The 20,428-nt window shown below is 54.7% G+C and overlaps 2 protein-coding genes across 7 annotated transcripts in view; one reads left to right on the plus strand and one right to left on the minus strand.

Annotated features, from left to right (window-relative positions):
- Positions 1-12,319, plus strand: part of ADORA1 (adenosine A1 receptor) — a 42,321-nt gene extending 30,002 nt beyond the window's left edge. For 4 of the 5 annotated variants that reach the window (XM_012459432.2, XM_064360251.1, XM_012459430.2 and 1 more), the window contains one exon: positions 7,875-12,319. In XM_012459432.2, coding sequence (XP_012314855.1) covers positions 7,875-8,514 — 640 coding nt within the window. In that variant the 3' untranslated portion in view covers positions 8,515-12,319. Of the gene's footprint in view, positions 1-5,756; positions 7,176-7,669 lie in introns of those variants that run through there. The other variant, XM_064360249.1, reaches the window with a different exon arrangement.
- MYBPH (myosin binding protein H) lies at positions 10,423-18,492 on the minus strand. 2 transcript variants are annotated; one of them, XM_012459429.3, is made up of 11 exons: positions 18,209-18,492; positions 17,985-18,119; positions 17,017-17,184; positions 14,531-14,619; positions 13,963-14,158; positions 13,641-13,780; positions 12,872-13,031; positions 11,819-11,955; positions 11,473-11,659; positions 11,192-11,242; positions 10,423-10,667 (listed from the first exon to the last, which is right to left on the minus strand). In XM_012459429.3, exons 1-10 carry the CDS (start codon positions 18,411-18,413, stop codon positions 11,226-11,228), a joined length of 1,434 nt encoding a protein of 477 aa, XP_012314852.2. In that variant the 5' UTR covers positions 18,414-18,492; the 3' UTR covers positions 10,423-10,667; positions 11,192-11,225. The 2 variants fall into 2 exon arrangements, with proteins under 2 accessions (XP_012314852.2, XP_064216318.1); XM_064360248.1 differs by having other exon boundaries at positions 10,423-11,242.
- Positions 18,493-20,428: the final 1,936 nt, after the last annotated feature.

Raw genomic sequence — 20,428 nt, forward strand, 5'->3', positions numbered from 1 at the left:
CACCTCCTGGACACATTGGCTCTGCCGGGCTCGGCTCATGCAGCAGCTCTCATGGATTGGAGTCTCATGCCTGCAGCTCTCCCATGCAGGAGTTGCATGCTAGTTGTCCTACAGTGCTGGGGTCTGTGCAGTGGCATTGCCCTGGTGGGGGCTCTGTGGTGGCTCTGTCCCTGTGACAAGTTTCTGCCGGGGCCTCCAGGCTGTCCGTGATATCCTTTGAAATCTAGATGGAGGCTGGCATGACCCCACAGCTCCCACACTGTGGGCACCTGCAGAGTCAGCACAACGTGGACACTGTCAAGACCTGCCTACCACTGTGCTCTCTGGAGCAGCCGCATGAGCTACATTGGGGCCTGCTTGAGCCATGGCTGGGGCTGCCAAGGAGCACTGTGGTGGAGCAGAGTCCTGAGGTGGCCCTGGGCAGCAAATGCCGGGGTCCCGCCTGTGTGTTTCTGGAGACCTTGCTGTAAAGGTCCTCGCCCGCCTTGAAGATCTCTGAAATGCCCATGTGGTCATTCTCCTATCATCCTGATGAATAGAACCTGGCTTCCTTTTCTCCATATTATTCTCTTTAGCAAATGGTGTTTCGGTCACATCCTTAGTATTCTCTTCCGAACACGCTTTTTAATTCTTTACATGGCCAGACTGAGAGTTTTCCGAATCTTTCCATTCTACTTCCTTTTTAATGATGTTTCGTCTTTAAATCATCTCTTTCTTTATTTTGCTATAAATGGCAAAAAGCAACCATGTAGCACCTTGAATGTTTTGTTGCTTAGATATTTCTTCTTCTAGATACCCCAGTTAGTTGCTCTAAAGTTCTGCCTTCCACAAAGGCCTGGGACACAGATACAATTCCACCAAGTTCTTTAAAACTGCATAACAAGGATGACCTTTACTCCAGTTTTCAATGTCTCGCTTCTTGTTTCCATCTGAGACCTCATCCAAATTTCTTTACTGTCCAAATTTCTGCTGGCATTCTGATCACCACCATTCGAGTCACCCCTAAAAAGATTCGGTTGCTCCCTACAGCTCTTGTCTTCTGAGCTCTCACCTGAATCACCCTTAATGCTTCATTTATGGCAGTCTAGGCCTTTTTTAGCCTGCTCCTCCAAACTCTTCCAGCCTATACCTGTTACCCGGTTCTAAAGCTGCTTCCACATTTTCAGATATTTGTTATGGAAACAACCCCACTTCTGGTACCAATTTTCTGTCTTAGTCCATTTTGTGCTGCTGTAACGGAATACCTGAAACTGGGTAATTTATTGAAAAAAAAAAAAAAAAGAAGTTTACTCAGCTCTCGTTTCTGGAAGCTGAGAAGTCCAAGATTGAGGGTCTGCATCTGACAAGGGCCTTTCTTCTTACTCATCCTGTAACAGAAGGGTGGAAGGAGAAAAGAGCACACTCTCAAGATAGAGAAAAGAAGGTGGCCAAACTCATCTTTTACAAAGACTCCACTCCTGTGGTAATGGACGCACTTCTGCAATAATGTCATTAATCCATTCAGGAGGGCAGAGCTCTCAGGATCTAATTACCACTTAAAGGTCCCACCTTTCAACATTTTTGCATTGGGGATTAAGTTTCCAACACATGAGCTTTGGGGGACACATTCAAACCACAGCAACATCCAAACTCAGCAGCAGGTCCCATTGGCCCTGTTCCTAAGTACTTCTCAAAGCCATATGCTTCTCCTCAATTTCCATGCTGCCAGCTATAGCATCCCACTCTCCTCTGCCTGGATGGCTAAAATAGGCTCCTGCTTGTTTTCTTGCCTTTCCTCATTCCCTGATGTGACACATTCTCCACACAGCAGCCTGAGTTATCTTTTACAAACAGAAATTCAATTATATTATTCCTTTGCTTAAAATGGCTTCCCCTTGCACTTAGAGTAAACTGCAGACACTTGCTTCAGCCCTCTCAGCCCTAGGTCTCTTCTCTGACTGAGCTGGCCCCTCTCGGGCCTTCACCCCTGAGGCTCCTTCACATTAGCCCACTCTCTGCTCCTTAAACCCACTCTGGCCTCAGGACCTCTTCCCCATGGTACCTTCTGCCTGGAAGGCTCTGTCCCAGATCTTTCCCTGGCTGGCTTGTTCATGGTGCTTTGACTCTCGGCTCCTTGTCTCATCCTCAGAGAGGCTGCCCTGCCTACTTAACCTGTATCAGCAGCGTGCCCTGCCCTGCCTACTTAACCCGTATCAGCAGCGTGCCCTGCCCCTCACTTGCTCCTGGGGTATCCTGCTTATTTCGCTTGTTAGGTCTTTTCACTCTCTAATATGATCTGGTTTATTTGTTTGCATGTCCATTGCCTGTTTCTCTGTCTATAGAATGATACTTTCATGAGAGTCTATTCTCATCTATATTCCTGAACCCTAACACCTAGAACCTGGCACCTGATAGGTGTTCAATGAATACCCCTTTAATAAAGGAAAGGGTAAGTGTCAACCGCCTGGTTGCCCCCAGCAGGAGCAAGACACCCACTAAATACCTAGGCAGTGCATGGATGTGAACAGGTCAATATGATGGCTCAGAAAGAGGTCAGACTTTGTGGGAGGAGCGAGTCTCCCAGGCAAGGTACGACGGCATCCTCACAACTACTTAGTCCAGGGAGATTTGCCTGGAGCAGGAGAGGCTTGCCTTCCGTGTCCTAGCCATGGCTCCCTTCTTCTGCTCCAAGCTTCCACCCTCCAATCCCCGCGTGTCCTCCATCTCCCAGAGTGGCAGAGCTGGATCCAACATGGGCTTTGCGCTTGGACATACTGGAGTCTTAGAAATTCTTTTCCTGCTTTTTCCTGGCAGAGTAGCCTTGGTCATGTTTTCCAATCTCTCCAAGTCTCAGTTACTGCAGTGAGGAAATGAAAATAATGCTACAGGTTGAGTATCCCTTATCCAAAATGTGGAGGACCAGAAGTGTTTCCAACTTTGGATTTTTTTAAATTTTGGAATATTTGCCTTATACTCACTGGTTGAGCATCCCTAAGCTGGAAATCTGAAATGCTCAAAGAACATTTTCTTTGAGCGTCTTGTTGGCATTCAGATAGTGTTGGATTTTGGAGCATTTGGGATTTGGGGTTTTCACATTTGGGATGCTCAACCTGTGGTATCTAACTGAGAAGGTTGTGCTGAAGGACCAATAAAACCATGTCTACAAAGTCAGTGCCCAGGGCTAGGCACAGAGGCGCATGCCTGTAATCGCAGCAATTTGGAAGACCGAGGCAGGAGGATCACTTAAGCCCTGGCATTTGTGATCAGCCTGGGCAAAATAGTGAGACCCCCCATCTCTACAAAAATGTTTAAAAATAGCTGGGCATCCTGTAATCCCAGCACTTTGGGAGGCCGAGGTGGGTGAATCACGAGGTCAAGAGATCGAGACCATCCTGGTCAACATGGTGAAACCCCGTCTCTACTAAAAATACAAAAAATTAGCTGGGCATGGTGGCGCGTGCCTGTAATCCCAGCTACTCAGGAGGCTGAGGCAGGAGAATTGCCTGAACCCAGGAGGCGGAGGTTGCGGTGAGCTGAGATTGCACCATTGCACTCCAGCCTGGGTAACAAGAGCGAAACTCCGTTTCAAAAAAAAAAAAAAGAGAAAAAAAAATAGCTGGGCATGGTGGCACACACTTGTCCCAGCTACTCAGGAGGCTGAGGTAGAAGGATCCCTTGAGCCCAGGAGTTTGAGGTTACAGTTAGCTGTGATTGCACCACTGCACTCCAGTCTAGGAGACAGAGTGAGACTCTACCTCTTAAATAAGTAAATAGCCAGTGCCCAACATGTAAAAATACACGTTAGCACTTACCAGCATTTTTGTTGTTATTGTTGATCAGATAACTATTATTTTTGAGCTCCTGCCTCACTTAGCCTCCAGAATCTTCTACCCCTCATATGGCAGCCCTGCCAGGGTGCCCTGGGAAGAACCAGTGGCTTTCTCTGCCCTGCCCTAGTTGGACGCAGGATTTGTAGACTTTGTTTCCTCATTTCCACCCGTAAATCACATTGACAGTCTTGCTGCAGCTATGATATGAAATCCTTTTCTGTTCAGCCACCAGACCTTGACAACACTGAGCGGCTCAGCGGGAACCCCCTTCCGTTTCTCTCCTCGAGCCATCCCTTTCCCTCCTCGAGCCATCCCTTTCCCTCCCAAGGTCTCTGTAGCCCATTGCTCCGGGGACTCAGTCTTTTCATGTTACCATCATCCATGAGAAGTTCCGACTAACAAACTAATTCATACGACACAGTTCATGCTATCTCAGCTTTTAAAAACAACACGCAGGTGGGCGTGGTGGCTCATATCTGCAATTCCAGAACTTTAGGAGGTCAAGGTGGGAGAATTGCTTGAGTGCAGGTGTTTGAGACCAGCCTGAGCAAACGTAGGGGGACCCCTGTCTCAGTAAAATAAATAAATAAATAGCACACAGAGAAGGCAACTCTTAACCCAAAGGAACATCTCATTCCTCGTGGGATTTTATGCACTTTGAGGGAGATTCTGGAGGTGGTGGGGCTCTTCCTGGTTCCCTCAGGGCTGTCTTTAAGGCACTGTCTGCCCTGGTGGCCTGTGGACGGGGCCCCATTGATGTTTTCCTGTCTCCGTTCTGCTGATCCCCCGTTAGCGTCTGCCTAAACTGCACACTCCTGAGAGCAGCATCTCCCTGCTTAGCTCCCACACAGCCCTCGGGGATACTGTGGACTTGGGAGGGGCATTCCCAAGAGTCAGAGGCACCTTCCACACACCCCCACCCCATGCATGCCACAGGACTCGCAGCTTCCACTTCCTTTCCCACATGTAAGGAGAGGTGAGTTTCTCCCCTGGCCCTGGGAGATAGCCCTTCCTGTGAGAGCCTGCCCCACCTCAGCCAAGGTCTTGGGTCCAGCCCTTTCCCACCAGGGAGAAAATAGCAAGAAAAACAGATGAGAGCTGATACCCTAAGCTGCAGGGTCTACTGGGACTGGGCCCTGGAGGAACCCCAGGAAAGCTTTAACCCTGGGGGCTCCAGGCGGTCAGCAGGGTGAGGAGTGAGGAAAGCAGAGGGGAGGGAGGCACCTTTCTGGCTAAGTCGCCTCCTCCTTCTCTCCTCCTGCCTCTCCTCTCTCCACAGATCATCACGCCCAGATATGGTCCCAGGCTAGATCTCCCAATCCATAGGCTGGACAGCAGCACCGGAGGTCACCTGGCCCACCCCACTGACTCTGGGTGGTGCCCTCCTTGGGCAGGGTCTAGAAGTTCCCATTTTAAATCTCTTAGGCAAGGGATATTTTCAACCTGCCAATCATCTGCATCTCAACAACCCACAGTCAGCCTGGTACCCTGAAGGAGAGCTGGGCTTGGAGTCAGGAGACCCAGGCCAGTGGAGCTTCTAATCTGTGAAATGGGGATTCCCTCATCTGCTGTGCTCGCCACAGCAGCGGTTATGGGGATTACCTGAGACAGGACTGAGAAAGGCATTTGTAAATGATAAATGTGGTATAAATGGCAGATGTGATGCGTGGCGGGGGCAGGCAGGACACCTGGCCCCATTCTTCTCTCTGCAGCGGCAGCTCTCTTTCCTTGCTGACGTTCACCCGGGGACCTGGCCCCACTCTCCGCTGTGTGACTGCTGAGACAACATCCCTTAGCCTTCAGAGTGACTGACGTTCCTTTGATCTTTCCCCGTCTACTCACGCCCAGAACTTTTTCCACCGTATCTGAGAGGACACGTGGGGAACACTTTGAGATGGTCAGGAACAAGACGTGAGTGAGATGTTTAAACAGCCCTCAGGCTGTGTTTGCTGAGCATCTAGAGATACTGGAGTTTTCCAGATGGGCATTTGTCTAGGAGCTTGGAGGGGTAAGAAGGGCTCAGGCAAAGGAATACCGGTCGGGTGTTTACAGAGTACTGGCACACATAGTATCTCGTTTGATCCTGTCCCTCTGAAGTAGGTCTCCTTTACAGAGGAGAAACCGATCTAGCAAGTTGCAGACTGGCTGCCCAAATTTGGGTCTTCTGACTCCCAGTGTCTGTACCAGGCCTGGCCATTCTGCTGAGGATACAGAGGAGGGAATGGACTTCAATTACAGCAAGAGAGCGAGGATTGTATCTAAGAAAACTTCAGAGGCATAAGTGAACTGGTCACCTCTCAAGGCCCCTTGGTGGTGGTTTGGGGCACAAGGATCCTGTGATCACAGAGTCGGGGAGGGGAACTGCTCTAGAGGGGTTGGAGTCATCGACTCAATTTCTTCACTGGGACAATGAAGGGATGGAAAATGAGATTCCAAAGGTCTCTTCTAGTCCTCATCTTCTAGGTGGGGTGGAGAGGGGGCATCTGGTTCCTCCCACTCTGCAAACTGTCCCCCTTCTACCCCCATAGCCTTCACAGAGCGGGTGAGCTTTGATAGATGGTAAAGGGTCTAGGAGAAGTGTTGTCCGGGGCGAGAGAGACTTTAAGCATCATCATCGTGCAGGATAAGGCTGCGGATTCTGCATCCTGGGGCAGAAGGAAGCAGTCGGCAGCCTCTCCCTTCACACTTCTGGGTCTCAGGAGCTGTTTATGTGCTCGAGCGGGCGCTCCATCAAATTCAAAAGCCGCATTGGAAAATAACAACTGGGCAAGCTGCTGCTGTTCTGCCTGCTCCTCAGCACAGAGCTGGGTGAGACCCAGCCCTTGGCACTGTCTCCAAGGCCAGTGTGTCGGCAGAAGCCACGATGGCTGCTGGCTAGATTGGTTTAAAGGGAAGTAGGAACCCCTGAGATATGAAAACGCCCAACCCTTGTGGCTCATGAGCAGCCTTGTCATCCAGATATTTCCATCTTCTTTGTGACGTGAAAAAAATTAGAAAGCTCTGTCCCTTGACGCAGCCTATTTCCTTTAAAGGACATAAAATGATCTGTAGCTATCTTGTTTATTTTCTTGTTTTTGTGTTATGTGTCTCTTCACCCAAAATGTGAGATATATAAGAGCGGGGATCTTTTATCTTAGCACAGAGAGCAATGCCTAGCACTCGACAAATGAGGCGGGGGAGTCTCCTTCTCTGAGGTGTTGGTGCTGAATGGATGCATCCCTGTATGCGTGCGTAAATGCATGAGTGAATGAGTGAAAGTATCTAGCATGTAGTAGATGCTCAGTGAATGTCAGTTTTCTTTCCTGAGCATCATTCCCAGTTAGCTTGGAAATGCAGAGCTGGTTCTTGAGATCAAGCCCTTAGGAGGTAAGTGCTACACAGTGATCAGGAGGGGAAACAGGAAGTTGATATGGAGGTGGGAGGCGAGGCACTGGCAGGGGAGTATGGGCAAGGCCCAAAGAAGGGGAGTTGTATGAAAGATTTTTTGAAATGACAGTTGTGTCCGCTGGCCCAAGAGAAGGGATAGATGGTTTGTTAATTACCTGGCTGTTTTGTTCAGTGTTTAGACGTGTTTTAGGAAGCACGGGACAGCACTGCCACCTTCCATGTGGCCTTGGGCAGATCCTGTGACTACTTTGAACCTCAGTTTCCTCATCTGTCAGTTGGGCAGTCCGCATTCTGCCAGTGCCTTCCTATGCGATGCAGGCTGTCGTGAAGCAATGGCGAGATAACCAGGGAGGGCATGCTGAGTGCATGGGAACAATTTTTACTGTGGTCATTTCCTTGACATTTCTAAAGGAGGTCCTTTGTGATTTTCTATTACTACTTTTGTCATTAATCAGGATTTCCTCTCTTCGCAGGAGAATGAGCCAATGCATGGCAAGCACTAAATCTTAGATCCTGAAGACTCAACCTTCGAGCAAAAGACACACACCTCCCCGCTCACCGGGCCCTGGATGGGGAGGGGGCTCCTCTTAGAGGCCCCTGGAGGCCAGGTGTGCCTTGGAGGGGCCCTTCGAGGCAGCTGGGAGGCAGATCCTGACACTCTGCCCTCCTCTCTCCCAGGTACAAGATGGTGGTGACCCCCCGGAGGGCAGCGGTGGCCATCGCCGGCTGCTGGATCCTCTCTTTCGTGGTGGGGCTCACTCCTATGTTTGGCTGGAACAATCTGAGTGTGGTGGAGCGGGCCTGGGCGGCCAACGGCAGCGTGGGGGAGCCCGTGATCAAGTGCGAGTTCGAGAAGGTCATCAGCATGGAGTACATGGTCTACTTCAACTTCTTCGTGTGGGTGCTGCCCCCGCTGCTCCTCATGGTCCTCATCTACCTGGAGGTCTTCTACCTGATCCGCAAGCAGCTCAACAAGAAGGTGTCGGCCTCCTCTGGCGACCCGCAGAAGTACTATGGGAAGGAGCTGAAGATCGCCAAGTCGCTGGCCCTCATCCTCTTCCTCTTTGCCCTCAGCTGGCTGCCTTTGCACATCCTCAACTGCATCACCCTCTTCTGCCCGTCCTGCCACAAGCCCAGCATCCTCACCTACATTGCCATCTTCCTCACGCACGGCAACTCGGCCATGAACCCCATCGTCTACGCCTTCCGCATCCAGAAGTTCCGGGTCACCTTCCTTAAGATTTGGAATGACCATTTCCGCTGCCAGCCCGCACCCCCCATTGATGAGGATCTCCCAGAAGAGAGGCCTGATGACTAGACCCTGCCTTCTGCTCTCACCAGCCCACATCCAGTGGGGTCTCAGTCCAGTCCTCACCTGCCCGCTGTCCCAGGGGTCTCCCTGAGCCTGCCCTAGCTGGGCTGTGGGTTGGGGGCATGGGGGAGGCTCTGAAGAGATACCCACAGAGCATGGTCCCTCCACTAGGAGTTAACTACCCTACACCTCTGGGCCCTGCAGGAGGCTTGGGAGGGCAAAGATCCTGTGAAGGGACCGGGTGTCTAGAGGCGAGAGTGTTCTGAGCCCCCACCTGCCTTACCATCCCACGAGCAGTCCAGCACTTCAGGCCTGGGCAGGTCTTGGGGAGGCCGAGACTGCAGAGGAGCCACCTGGGCTGGGAGAAGGTGCTTGGGCTTCTGCAGTGAGGCAGGGGGTCTGCTTGTCTTTGGTGTTGGCGGTGCAGCCCCAGGCCCAGCTTAAGGAGAGAAGAGCATCCCCTCTGAGACAGATGGGAGGAGAGAGGTCGGGGATGCACTGGCCTGGCTGTCTCTCTTGTTCTGTAGGAGAGGGTAGCCAGAAGCAGCTAAGGGACAGAATCAAGGAGCTTCCATTCCCACCTCTGAGGACTCTGGGCCCCAGGCCATACCAGGTGCTAGGGTGCCTGCTCTCCTTGCCCTGGGTCTACCCAGGATTGTGTGTGGGAGAGGCAGAAAGGGTAGGTTCAGAAATCATTTCTTTCTCTTTTTTTTTGAGATGGAGTTTTGCTCTTGTTGCCCAGGCTGGAGTGTAATGGCTCGATCTCAGCTCACTGCAACCTCCGCCTCGTGGGTTCAAGCGATTCAGAAATCATTTCTGATATTTTCTGGAGTGCAGGCTCCGCGCCCTGGGGAGCGAGCTTGGTGTGGTAGGTGCTGGCCTCAAACAGCCACGAGGTGGCAGCTCTGAGCCTTCCTTCTTTCCCTGAGCTTTCCAGGGAGGAGCCTAGAGCGTAATTACCTGTGATCTGGGCCACCAGTGCCACTGGCCACCCGATGCCAGGCCTGGACTCTCCTAGGTAACCCCATCTCTGCTGCTTCTGGGCCTGATGGAGAGGAGAACCCTAGACATGTCAACTCTTGGGGGCATCCTGCCTGCCCGGGGACGGGGTGGACTGTGGCCCTCCTGGGGGGGTATAGCCGGCTGCAGCAGGCAGAGGAGACCACCCTTCTGAGAGTGTGGGGACGGTCTTGCTGTCATGCAAATCCGTCAATACCCCTAGTATTTAACTGCAGTTTCAGGGGCTTCAGAAGCTCTGTTGCAGGTGTGGGGGGTCTAGGACTTTAGGGATCGTGGGAAGGACAAACCCATGTCCTGCCAAGCCTGGAGTCCCTGTGTAGAGGGATGAGGCAGGGAAGGGGAGGTGGCCGTCGAGTTGATGGGTTCTGAACATGAGTGTCAACCCCAGGCTTTGCTTCCAGGCCCTTCCCTCTGTTGGAAATGGGGTGTGCCCCGGCTCCCAAGGGAAGCCCACGTAACTAATAAAAAAACTGTGAACCCTGTGGAGCGCACATTGCTAGGCACCCACCCCCACTGCTACTGAGGGCAACAAGACATCCTCAGCAGAGGGAAGCAATGGCGGGGGCCGGGAGGAGCTGCGACAGGGGGCATATGGAGGCATTCCAGCAAGGAGGGCTCCAGAGAGGGTGTGTCTGTTTCCATAGTTACACACTTGGGGTAGCAAACCCTGATCAAGAAGTGAGATCTGGAAAATTCACATGTCCAGAACCGCCCCCCCACCCACACACAGACCCATGACATCTTGAGACCTCTCCCTCCCGCTGGCATCTTCCTCATGGTGACATATCTGGAGACTCCCCTCATGGTGACAGATTCAGACACCCCCCTCCTGGTGACGCAGCGCCTCCCCCTAGATGATGTCGCTCACTGGCACAGAGGCCCCGCATTGTGACACCACGCATCTTTATTTGAGTGCCTCCCACACAGTGCGGCTCCGCAGAGCACTCCTATCTTTGCACCCTCCAGGACCCCTTGAGCCCAGGTAGCCTGGCCCGGGGCCTACCAGGCCCACTCCTGAGTTCTGGACACCAGCCTCTGGGAGAGAGGGGCCAGCAGGTACCAGGGGCAGTTCCTTCAGCCGTCGCTACGGAAGCAGGGGCCTTGAGTGTCTCTGGAGTTTGATGGTGGGCCTGGGGTACCTGGGGGAGGACATGCTTCCTGAAGCCCTGGTGTGAGCAGAGCTTGGCTGCAGGCCAGAGAGGTGCAGAGAGGGGAGGGGAGCAGCACCCTCTTCCTCACCAGGCCTCCCTCCTTAGGCCCAGGTCTGAGCTCTGCCCACCGCAGTTCTAGATACTTCCGTACTTATGCAGAGCCTCAGAACCACCAGCGGAGGGAAGGCAGGGAAAGGTTGTTATCCCCACTTTCCTGATGAGGAAATGTGTCCAAAGAGAACACCCTTGCGGAAGGTCACTCAGAGCTGGGAGTAGACTCTGATCACGTGGCGGCCCACGGAGTCACCCCCCTTCCAGGCCACACCGGCATCTTCTGGCCCTGCAACATCACTGTGAGTCTCTGGAGATGCGTGCTAGTTGCCTGTGTCCACAAGTTTGTCCCCGGAGCTGACCACCACCTTCCCTTCTCACCCCCAGCCCCTGTTCCCAGCCTCCTCTCTGCTTCCGTGCCGCCTGCAGAGGTAGCAGAGGGGGTGGGTCTGGCCATTTACCTGGCTCCTCATCACAGCCTCCTCCCGTGGCTCTTCAGTGCGTGGCTGAGGCTGGAAGAGATGCCGCAGTTAGAGCTTGGGGAAGTGTCGGGAAACTGACAAGGTTCACGGTTACACGCCCTCCCCTACACCTGCCCGCCCTCCTGCTTGGAAAGTAATCGGCACAGCCTGACCTCGATCTTACTACTCCTTCTCTTTTGCCTTGCTTTTAAGCTCTCTGCTGCCTCTAGTCCAGCTCCAGAGAGGTGCTGACTCCTGTTCTCCCATCCTCAAACTCTTACCTTTGACCTCTAGCCGGCAGTCCACAGATGCCTCCCCCAGCACATTGATGGCCTTGCAGGTGTAGACCCCGGAATCAAAGGGGCTGGGTTTCCGGATCTCCAGGGTGCAGACGCCTTGCTCAGAGAGAGCGCGGTATTTGGGGTTGCCCTGGATCTCCATCTTGTTTTTCATCCAGATGATCTTGGGCTGGGAGGCATGGTCAGAAGAGAGCTGGGGAGGTGTGGACTGGGGCGGGGCTCTTGCAGGCCATCCCCAGGCTTAGGTGCGGATGCCCAGAGGTTCCTCAGCCCTGCTGTCCCCACCTGCTCCCACCAGCCCAGGGCACAGCAGGGCCTGGCCCCTCACCTTGGGTGAAGCTCGGACACTGCAGAACAGCTGGGTGCTGTAGCCAGGGGTGGACGTGTGGTCAGCCAGGGGCTGGGTGAATGAGGGGGCTTCTGAGAAGTCTCGCTCAATAAACCCTTTCGGTTTGGCAGCAATATCTGGGTTCAGGGGAGAAAGTCGGGTGAGTGTGAGCTTCCAGGAGTAAAGGAGACCTGTTAGGACTGACTGTGATCCTAGATCTATAGCAAGTCATGGCTTATTTACAGCAACTTGGACAATCCCAAAGAGGCAGAGAAGGCTGAGACTGAGGCTGGGTGGGTCAGGGTGGTGAGCAGAGGAGAGAAGGAGGGAAAACCAGAGAGATGAGGCCGTCCTGGCAGAAGGCGGAGGCTCGCAACCCAGAAACCACGTTTCCTTTGTGTTTGTCTTTGGAGACTTGACCGGCTTTCCTTTTTTAAACAAACATTTCTTCCTAATTCTGTGCAACTCAGGCTGGTGTTAAATAAAGTTTGCCTTCTGGAACCCCCACAGACAGTGGGTCAGGGAGGACCTCGGGGCAGACAGGAGACAGGGAAAAGGGCCTGGGGTTTAGGATTTGACACAAGAGGGTCAGTGCCTGTCTGGAGACAGTAAATACTCTTATCTCTCTTGTCCATCTGTGTGGTGTGTATGGGGGTTGGAAGGCTTGTTTTAGCAAACTCACCCGTTTTAGCACACTGCTCATCCACGCACAGGTCACCCTCTAGATTCCCTTGGGACACTCACTGCCTGAGACTCGACGGCTGCTGTGATGCTGGCAGCCACAAGCATCTTTGCAATAAGTACACGGCTTCCCAAGGAGCATCTTTCATATGTGTGGATTTGCTCCGATGTGTTTGTTAAAATCAATCAACCACATTCACTACGTTGCAGCCACTCCATGCGTGTGCGTGCATAATTGTGGAGTGAGGGGACAGCGAGTGTTCCAGGGGCAGATGCCCAGGAGAAGCCCAGAGAGAGGGATGTGGAGAAGACGCTGAGGACGAGGCAGGGGCAGGGAGAGAGTCAGCACAGCCAGACCTGGCCCAAACCCACCTGCCTTCTGGATGTGGGCGAGCTCCTTGGTGACGGCGGCGGAAGCGCTGAGCCCACACAGGTTTTCTGAGAAGACCCGGAAGGAGTACGAGTTGCCGATGATGAGGTCGGAGACGGTGCAGGTGGTTGGGTGGTAGCGCTCCAGCACTGTGAACCATTGCTGCGGGTCCCCGGGAGTCACCCTCGTTTCTCACCCCTGCTCTCTCCCTCCCTGCTTACCCTGAAGCCCTCTCTTCAATGGGAACTCATTCCATGCCCCCAACCCTGGGGTGCTGAACCATCCAGCTTTGGGCCTCAGGGACATTGAACTGGGAGAAGGGGCCCCTGGGTCACTCAGGTGACCTCTGTAGGATCCTCAGAGACTCCTAGAGCCTTCATGGTAAAGTGTGGCCCACAGATGTGCAATTTCAGCATCACCTGGAAACTTCTTCGAAATGCAGGCTCTCAGCCCCCACCCTGGACCTACTGAGTCAGACTCTGCCTCTTAGCAAGCTCCCCTAGTGACTCATGGGCACATTAAGATTTGGAAAGCGGGCTCCAGAGCTTGAAAGGCTGCAGACTGCCCAGGCCAGCCCTCCTCGCAGTCTTTAGGAGGCATCTGAGATCCAGAGAGGAAGAGTCTTGCTAAGGGCTTCCTAGGTTGTCAGGTTAGCAGTGGGCAGACCAGAACTCGGTCCCTAGACTCTGTCCCTAGACTCTTTGGAATGGACCTTCCCCACCACCTTGAGCATTTCCTACCCCAACCCCGCTCTGTCCCAGCCAGCCTCACCCCTGTCTTTTTGTCTGCCTTCTGCACTGTGTAGCCCAGGAGCTCCGTGTTGCCTGTGTCCTGGGGTGGTGTCCACTGAAGAGCAGCATTGCAGCCCCAGACGTCCAGGAGCCGGATGCTGCTGGGGGGTCCAGGTTTCTCTGCAGGCCCAGGGTGCAAGGGGAAGTGAGCGTGAGGGCCAGGCCAGCCACAGAACCCCCACACCCAAGATTTGGCTCCTGCCACACTCCCTTGGCTTGCTGCCATCAGCCATCAGCTCTGAGGTGCGAGGTCGGGGGCTCTCGTTTTCCTGTGAGGCAGCCCTGTTCCCCTGGCCCCGTACCAATCACCAGGATGTCAATGGTTGCCTTGGCCTCCAGGTCTTCCAGGCGCACGGTGAGCTCATAGCGGCCAGAGTCAGAGCGCTGGGCCGAGCGAATGAAGAGGATGGAGTCCTGGTCCCCGGTACGCACGCTTACCCGCTGACTGTCCAGGGCATGGCCATTGTGGGTCCATGTGGCCTGAGGCTGAGGCTTTCCCTGGCAGGGAGGATCCCCTAGGGTGAGTGTAGGGAGGTGCCAGTGTCCCCACACCCCCTTAACTCCAGTAGTCTCTGGAGCTGTGCCCCGGGGAGCCTGCCCCATTGGCCCTTCTCAGGAAGGACGGCAGAGGCTGGAGCCACAGGTGCTGCCCAGAGCCGCATCCTCCAGCTGTCCAGCCCACCCTGGGGGCCACCAACCCATCCCCAGGCTGAGAATCACCACTGAGTCATGTGCATGATTGCAGGAGGATGAGCCCCTCTTGCTGGGTCCCAGCTGGACCCGTGGAGATCCTGCTATTTCCCAGGCTCCCCTTAGATGGGGGCCCTGGTTCCCACTCAGGCTCTTATTGTTGGTTGGGGGAATACTCACCTGGAAGGGGATTTGCAGGTTGACCGTCTCTCCCACCTGGCGGATGTAGGTCTGACGGAGGTGTCGGGGGACACGGATCTTGGGGGCCTCTGGATCAAAGCAAGAGTCTGGGCTTAGCAGTGCAGTGGGGTGGCTGGTTGGGTTTTCTGTGGTGGGGCAGGGGACAGCTGGTGAGGGATGCTGGCTGGGAGGAGGGTCCTGGGTGTGGTCTGGCTGCCATGGGCTCCCTCCTTGTGGGAAGGGTAAAGAAGCTCTCACTCCTGAGGTATAGGGCCCAAATCCCATAAGGGAGCAGGAGGTTTCAGGAGGTCAGCTCCTCCAAGGTGTGAACTGGTAAGCATCCCGGGCGCTCCCTTGGCACCTCAACTCTGCCAGGACGGGATTTGCCCTGCAGCCCAGGCATTCCCAAGCACCAGATGGGCCCCAGCTGACTCTCTGTCTCCCCCTGCTGGGGAGCTGGTGCTGCACCTGTCAGGCTGCACTTCTAGGAAGGGAAGGCAACTGCTGCCTCCCTGTTCTAATACCCCACCCTCCACAAGCCCAGAACTTTCAGAGAAGCCCTTTTGAACTCGCGTTTGCCACTCCTCTGTCTCCAGGCCTTATTGAGAGACTTGGGATCTTTTCCTTCCTGAATGAAGCCAGGACAGGTATACCCCCTTCTTCCTCTGTCACCCTCCCATAATTGTTAGTCTTAGAGGTGGGAAGTTCTTCCTGAAGTCCTATTTCAGCCGCCTGCTATGCTAAGGAATGACCTTCTGACCCTCATCTGGTCAAGGGCAACCACGGAAGCCCCTGGGCTTCTAAGGGAAGCTGCAATGGCCACCACCGCTGTCCCCCGGGGCGGGTGCTGGGGCCATGACTGAAGCTTCTCCACAGCAAACAGGTGGCAGCAGTTGGTTGGTGGCATGCTGGGCGGAGGAGGATGAGACAGTGAGAAGGAACACGGTGTCTCCGAGGATTAGCTGAGCAGGCACTTGGCTCTGGGAGCTCAGGCATGGAATGCTCTAGGGACAGCTGCAGGGGGCCAGGAATGCTTGGCAGCTCCAGGTGGCTGAGGAGGGACAGCTGAGCAGCCAAGGATCCTGGACACAGCCCCCACCCTGCCCTGCGCAGGAAGAGCCTGGCTGTTCCCCGCTTGCTCACAGCCTCCTATCTCTCTTCTCTTCAGGAAATCCCCTTCTCTTCTGCCAGAGGAATTTGAGTGGAGAAGTGGGTGCTGAGTCTGGCTGGCTCCGTTAATGCTGGGCCTCAGGGGCCTCTCAGAGTCTGAGCGCCCTGGTTCCCTGGGGAAGGCCCAGTACCCTCCCAACCAAGAGGGCTTCCTGGAACCTCGAAGACTAGAGTAGACATGGCCATACTGCAGCTGCCAGATAGGGCCACATGTCACCCAGAGCCAAAGGCTGGGAACGTCCTTGGGTTTTGGATGCCATCAGAGAAGACGCCTTGCAGTGCAGTGGGGCATGAGTGGTCCTGTGTAGGCATCAGACTCTGGAACTGCCAAAAACGGCTGGGCGACCTCAAGGGAGGCCCTGGGCTCCTTGGGATCTGCTTGGCTGAAATAGTCTATGAATCTAAGCTCCCTAACCCCATGGTTCCCATGTCTCTCAGGTCTCAGAGCTGAGCATTTCCTTTTGAATCCAGACTTGACCCCTCCTGTGGATCCCCTCTCCTTCTGGAGGCCTTGTCTAGAGCTACAGGGCTCTGTGCAGCCTCCTCCAGGAACCGTCCACCCCCTGGTGGAAGAACAAGAGGGAAGGTGGAGAAGGCTTCAGGCCACCTGCCTGCCTGTGTCTCTCCTCACCCTGGGGGACTGTGGTGTCTCCAAAGACCTCAGATTGGACCAAATGACTCACTGCCATTAACAGACTGAAACCCGATCAGCTCTGGGAGGGGAGCGAGGGGAAGATTGAGGCTAATGCACCTTGCAAATAGAAATATTAGCAATGGGGATGGCAGCTGGCCTGCCAGGCCCCAGTGAGGTGTGCCCTCTGTGATGGAGAAGTCTTCATGTACCTTTAACAGACACTCTTTTTCTTCCCAGTAGGGCCTTGGTGGAAGAAGGGGCAAGCAGGGCCTTCTCTCTGTTCTAAAACCTTTGAGAGAATCTGGAATCCAGCCCACAGGAAATGGGCAGAAAATGACTGGAGGGTTTAAGAGTAGATGGGAGAAAGCTCAGATGGACTCTTAGCATTGAGCAGGTGACCCAGGGAACTTGACGTTTTGTTTCTGAGCATCAGTAAGCCCCTTCCTCAAGGCGTTGGAGCTGGACCACTCAGGGAAATGGCTTCTTAGACCTCCAGAGGCTCCTTGCTGCTGAGGAACCTGGAGCTTTCTTAAGGCAAGACGGTGGCAGGGTGTGGCTTGTGCATGTGAGCGTGGGACGGGGGAGATGACTGCCTGGTTCCCTCTGCCTGCTGACCTGAGTTTCTCCATTAGATAAGGTGTCTGGGAAGGGCTGGGGAGCAGAAGGCCAGGATGGGCTTTACCGATGTTCTCTCGGATGTGGATGGGCTGGTCCAGCATGGCCGGTGGGCCAGCCCCTGCGGAACTCACTGCAGACACGCGCAGGAGGAACTTGTCTCCCAGAGCCAGGTTCCGCACGGTCTGCTGGGTCACCATCATGGGCCGGGCATTCACAGGCACCCACTCCAAGGCTGAGGGATGGAGAGAGTGTGAGGTCTTGGCAGTGTGGCCTCAGGCACCCTCTCTGTGGGGCTTCTTTTCCTGCTGGTGATCTGGGGAAATCGGTCTCCCTCTCTGGGCCTTATTTTCCCCTTGTTTGCCTTCCCTGACTTCTTGTCAAATGGCATCCTAAAGACATCTGATGTTAGAGCCCTGAAACTGTGGCCAGAGATGAAGTTGCTGAAGCCCAGAGAGGGCTGGACACACTTGCAAAGCCTCTCAGCAAGGTAGGGGCAGAGGCAGAGGCCAGGCTGGACTTGGGCCACAGAGGGGGACAGTGGGAGCAGGTATGTGGCCAGCACCCCCCCACCCCATTCCCTCTTTCTCCTCACTGTCTCTTACACTAACATCCCCCCTCTCCACCTCCTCCCTCTCCGCTTCCTACACTGTGGGGTCCTCCGAGACTTAGTACCTCCTTCCCTTCTTGCCAGAGGAGCACCCAGTGTCCCCTTACCCTTCTCTTATTCAGAGGCTCCTTGGAGCTGAGGACAAGGGAGCCCCTCAACCCCCCCCCACCTACCCTTTCTTGCTCAAATGACTCACTGCAATTAACAGACTGAAACCTGATCAGCTCTGGGAGGGGAGCGAGGGGAGGACTGAGGCTAATGCACCTTGCAAGAAAGGATAGGTGGGGAGTTGAGGAGCCCACTGCTTGCACTCCCCTCCTTCTGTATCTCTCCCAGACTGACCAACCACAGGGCCTGAGCACTTATCCCTGCAGCCCTCCATGAAAACCTCCCTGGGTGTCTGTAGGACTTAGCCCAGCACTCACCTCCCTCTCTGCAGAGCTCCAGCACATAGCCCTGGAGGCCCAGCCTCCCTAGCCTCTCTGGGGGCTCCCAGCTCACAGTCACGGAACTGCTGCTCACATCCTCCAGGGTCAGCAGCAGTGGGGCGCTGGGGACATCTGGTGAGATGAAGAGGTTCATGGCCAAGAGCTCCCCTCCACCCCCGACATGCCTGCCTCCCTCCTCCCCCTGCCCCACCTCCAGTCACCTTCACGTGGGGGCACAGGCTTAGTGGCTGTGGGGGCTGCAGGGGTTTGAGGGGCAGGGGCCTGCGGCTTGGGCACCTGCTCTTCCCCGGTGGACTCTGATGCTGCCACTTCTCTGGGAGGCTCTGCAGTGGGCACCTTGGCAGATTCAGATGTGGTCTCCTCTGGACTGCAGGCAGGGTCCTCGGAGGTGTTTTTTTCCGTCATTGCTGGACTGGCTGGGGGGTCAGGCTGGAGGGTGCAGGGGTCAGCAGTGGGGGGGCCTGGGCCTCCAGGGTGCCTGGGACACCTAGGTCCAGGCTTATATAGTCAGGGGCTGCCCCACCCCCAGCCAATGATTCCCAGCTGTGGGGTCAGGTCAAGCAGGAGGACTGGAGGGTGGAGAGGCGCCCAGGCCAGGAATAGCTCTGGGGGAGGAACCACAAGGGCCCCTTGAGGAGTCATTCCCTCATCCATCACCCTGGGTGCTGCTGCCCAGCTGGGGGAGGGTGCAGATGGGTGAGATCGGACATCGAGGGGGCCCCGTGCCAGGTGTCAGGGCAACAGGAGGAAGAGCTTCTAACTGGAGAATAAGCCCAGCTCAGGCTCTGGATGTCTGGCTTCTATGGGGCCTCTTGTGTCCGGAGCGTCTCAGACAGTGTGCTGGGGCCCTGACGGTTTGGGACAGTTTTCCTTGTGAGTGCTCCCAGCTTGGCCTCTGGGGTCCACACTCCCCTGGCTCTCACAGTTCCCAGGGATTCTTGCCTGTGCTGTATGAGGCTGAGGGTCCTAGAGAGGGAGGGAATTGAGATGCTGAGGGTGGGGCTGCTCAGAGGACGGTCCTCCAGCACTGGAACCCCAGGAAGGGGGTCTAAGCACCCTGGCTCCTGTCTCTGTTGGGCAGCTGATAAGAAGCCAGTCTCCCCTGTGCCTGCTGTGGGCCTCAGTTTTCTACCTATTACAGAGAACCCCTTGCCTTTCAGGGTGTGGTGCCCTCATGGCAGATTGTGAAGATGCCCTAGTGGAGGAGAGCACCCTGGAGCTTCTAGACTCTTCCAAGAAGGCTGTGGGCGTGGGCATTCTCAGTGTGCAAAAGGAGGCACATAGGGGCAAATTTCTAGTCATTGACTCATTTATTCAATAAAACGTTAAGACTGGGAATCACTGGAAAGCCAGAAAATACCATGTGTCAGGAAGGAGTGAGAGCATTAAGAACTGTTATTGCTGGTATTGGAGCAGTCACTCTGGAAAGTGTGCAAGCTTTACTAGTGCCTAGTAAAATGGATGAGGTGCCCACTCCGTGACCCAGCCGTGCCACTCATGTAACACCCACTCGTGCCCCTGGAGACACGGAGAAGAAGGTTCATGGTAGTCTTATTTGTAATTGTTGAAATGTGGGAGAAAACAGCTGTCCCGCAACAGTGGGATGGATAAATAACTGTGGAGTGTTTATGCAACTATAAAGCCAAACGTGGGGTCAAATGAGCAGCTTCAGCTATGCGCAGACCCAATGATGGGCAGAGGAGCAAGGCTCACAGAAATGGCACGTCTCGTTTGTCTCATCTACATTAAATCCAAACGCAGTCAACACCAGGCTCTCTTCTTCAAGGTGCACCTGTAGGTGGTAAGGCCAGAAAGGAAGCTGAGGCCAACGTCAGCACAGAAGTTGGGATGGCAGTTGCCTCTAGCGGGAGGAAGAGGGGTGTGTGCGATCGCGACAGCTGCAGGGCTGCCAATGAGGTTCCCTTCCCGACCCGGGTGGTGATTTGTACAGGTTCTTACTAGGCAGTCATTCTTCAAATCAAACAAACACATTCGTGCACTCTTTAGCATGTAAGATATACTCACAATTTAAAAATAGGTAAACGTGACTTATTCAGGGCCCTCATCAGCATGCTCTCCCCTTTCCTGGGAACAGGGGATGCCAGGGTGTGGCTGCCTCTCAACCCTGCTGTCTCTGTTGGCGAGTGGCAGTGCAGAGCCTGGGAGCCTCTGGATCTGGCCCTGCCTGGATGCCCTTGCCCTCTGCTAGGTGACTTAATGCCTTGCCAGGCAGGGAGCAGGTCCTGGAGACCCGATCTCCATCCTTGGCCTCTGACTCTGCAGCTATAAGTGAATGTGACTAACCCAGCAGGACCCTGAGTCAGCCCTGGAGAGCCTGTCCCAGGTTGGGGGAAGGGTGGCCCTAGGGGAGGGTGGTTGGCTGCCCATGAGGGCTTGCAGCCCCGGGGTTTCAAAGATCC

Source organism: Aotus nancymaae, unplaced genomic scaffold (genome assembly GCF_030222135.1).
Source record: "Aotus nancymaae isolate 86718 unplaced genomic scaffold, 86718_ANA_hifiasm-v0.15.2.pri h1tg000039l, whole genome shotgun sequence".
Taxonomy (NCBI): Eukaryota; Metazoa; Chordata; class Mammalia; order Primates; family Aotidae; genus Aotus; species Aotus nancymaae.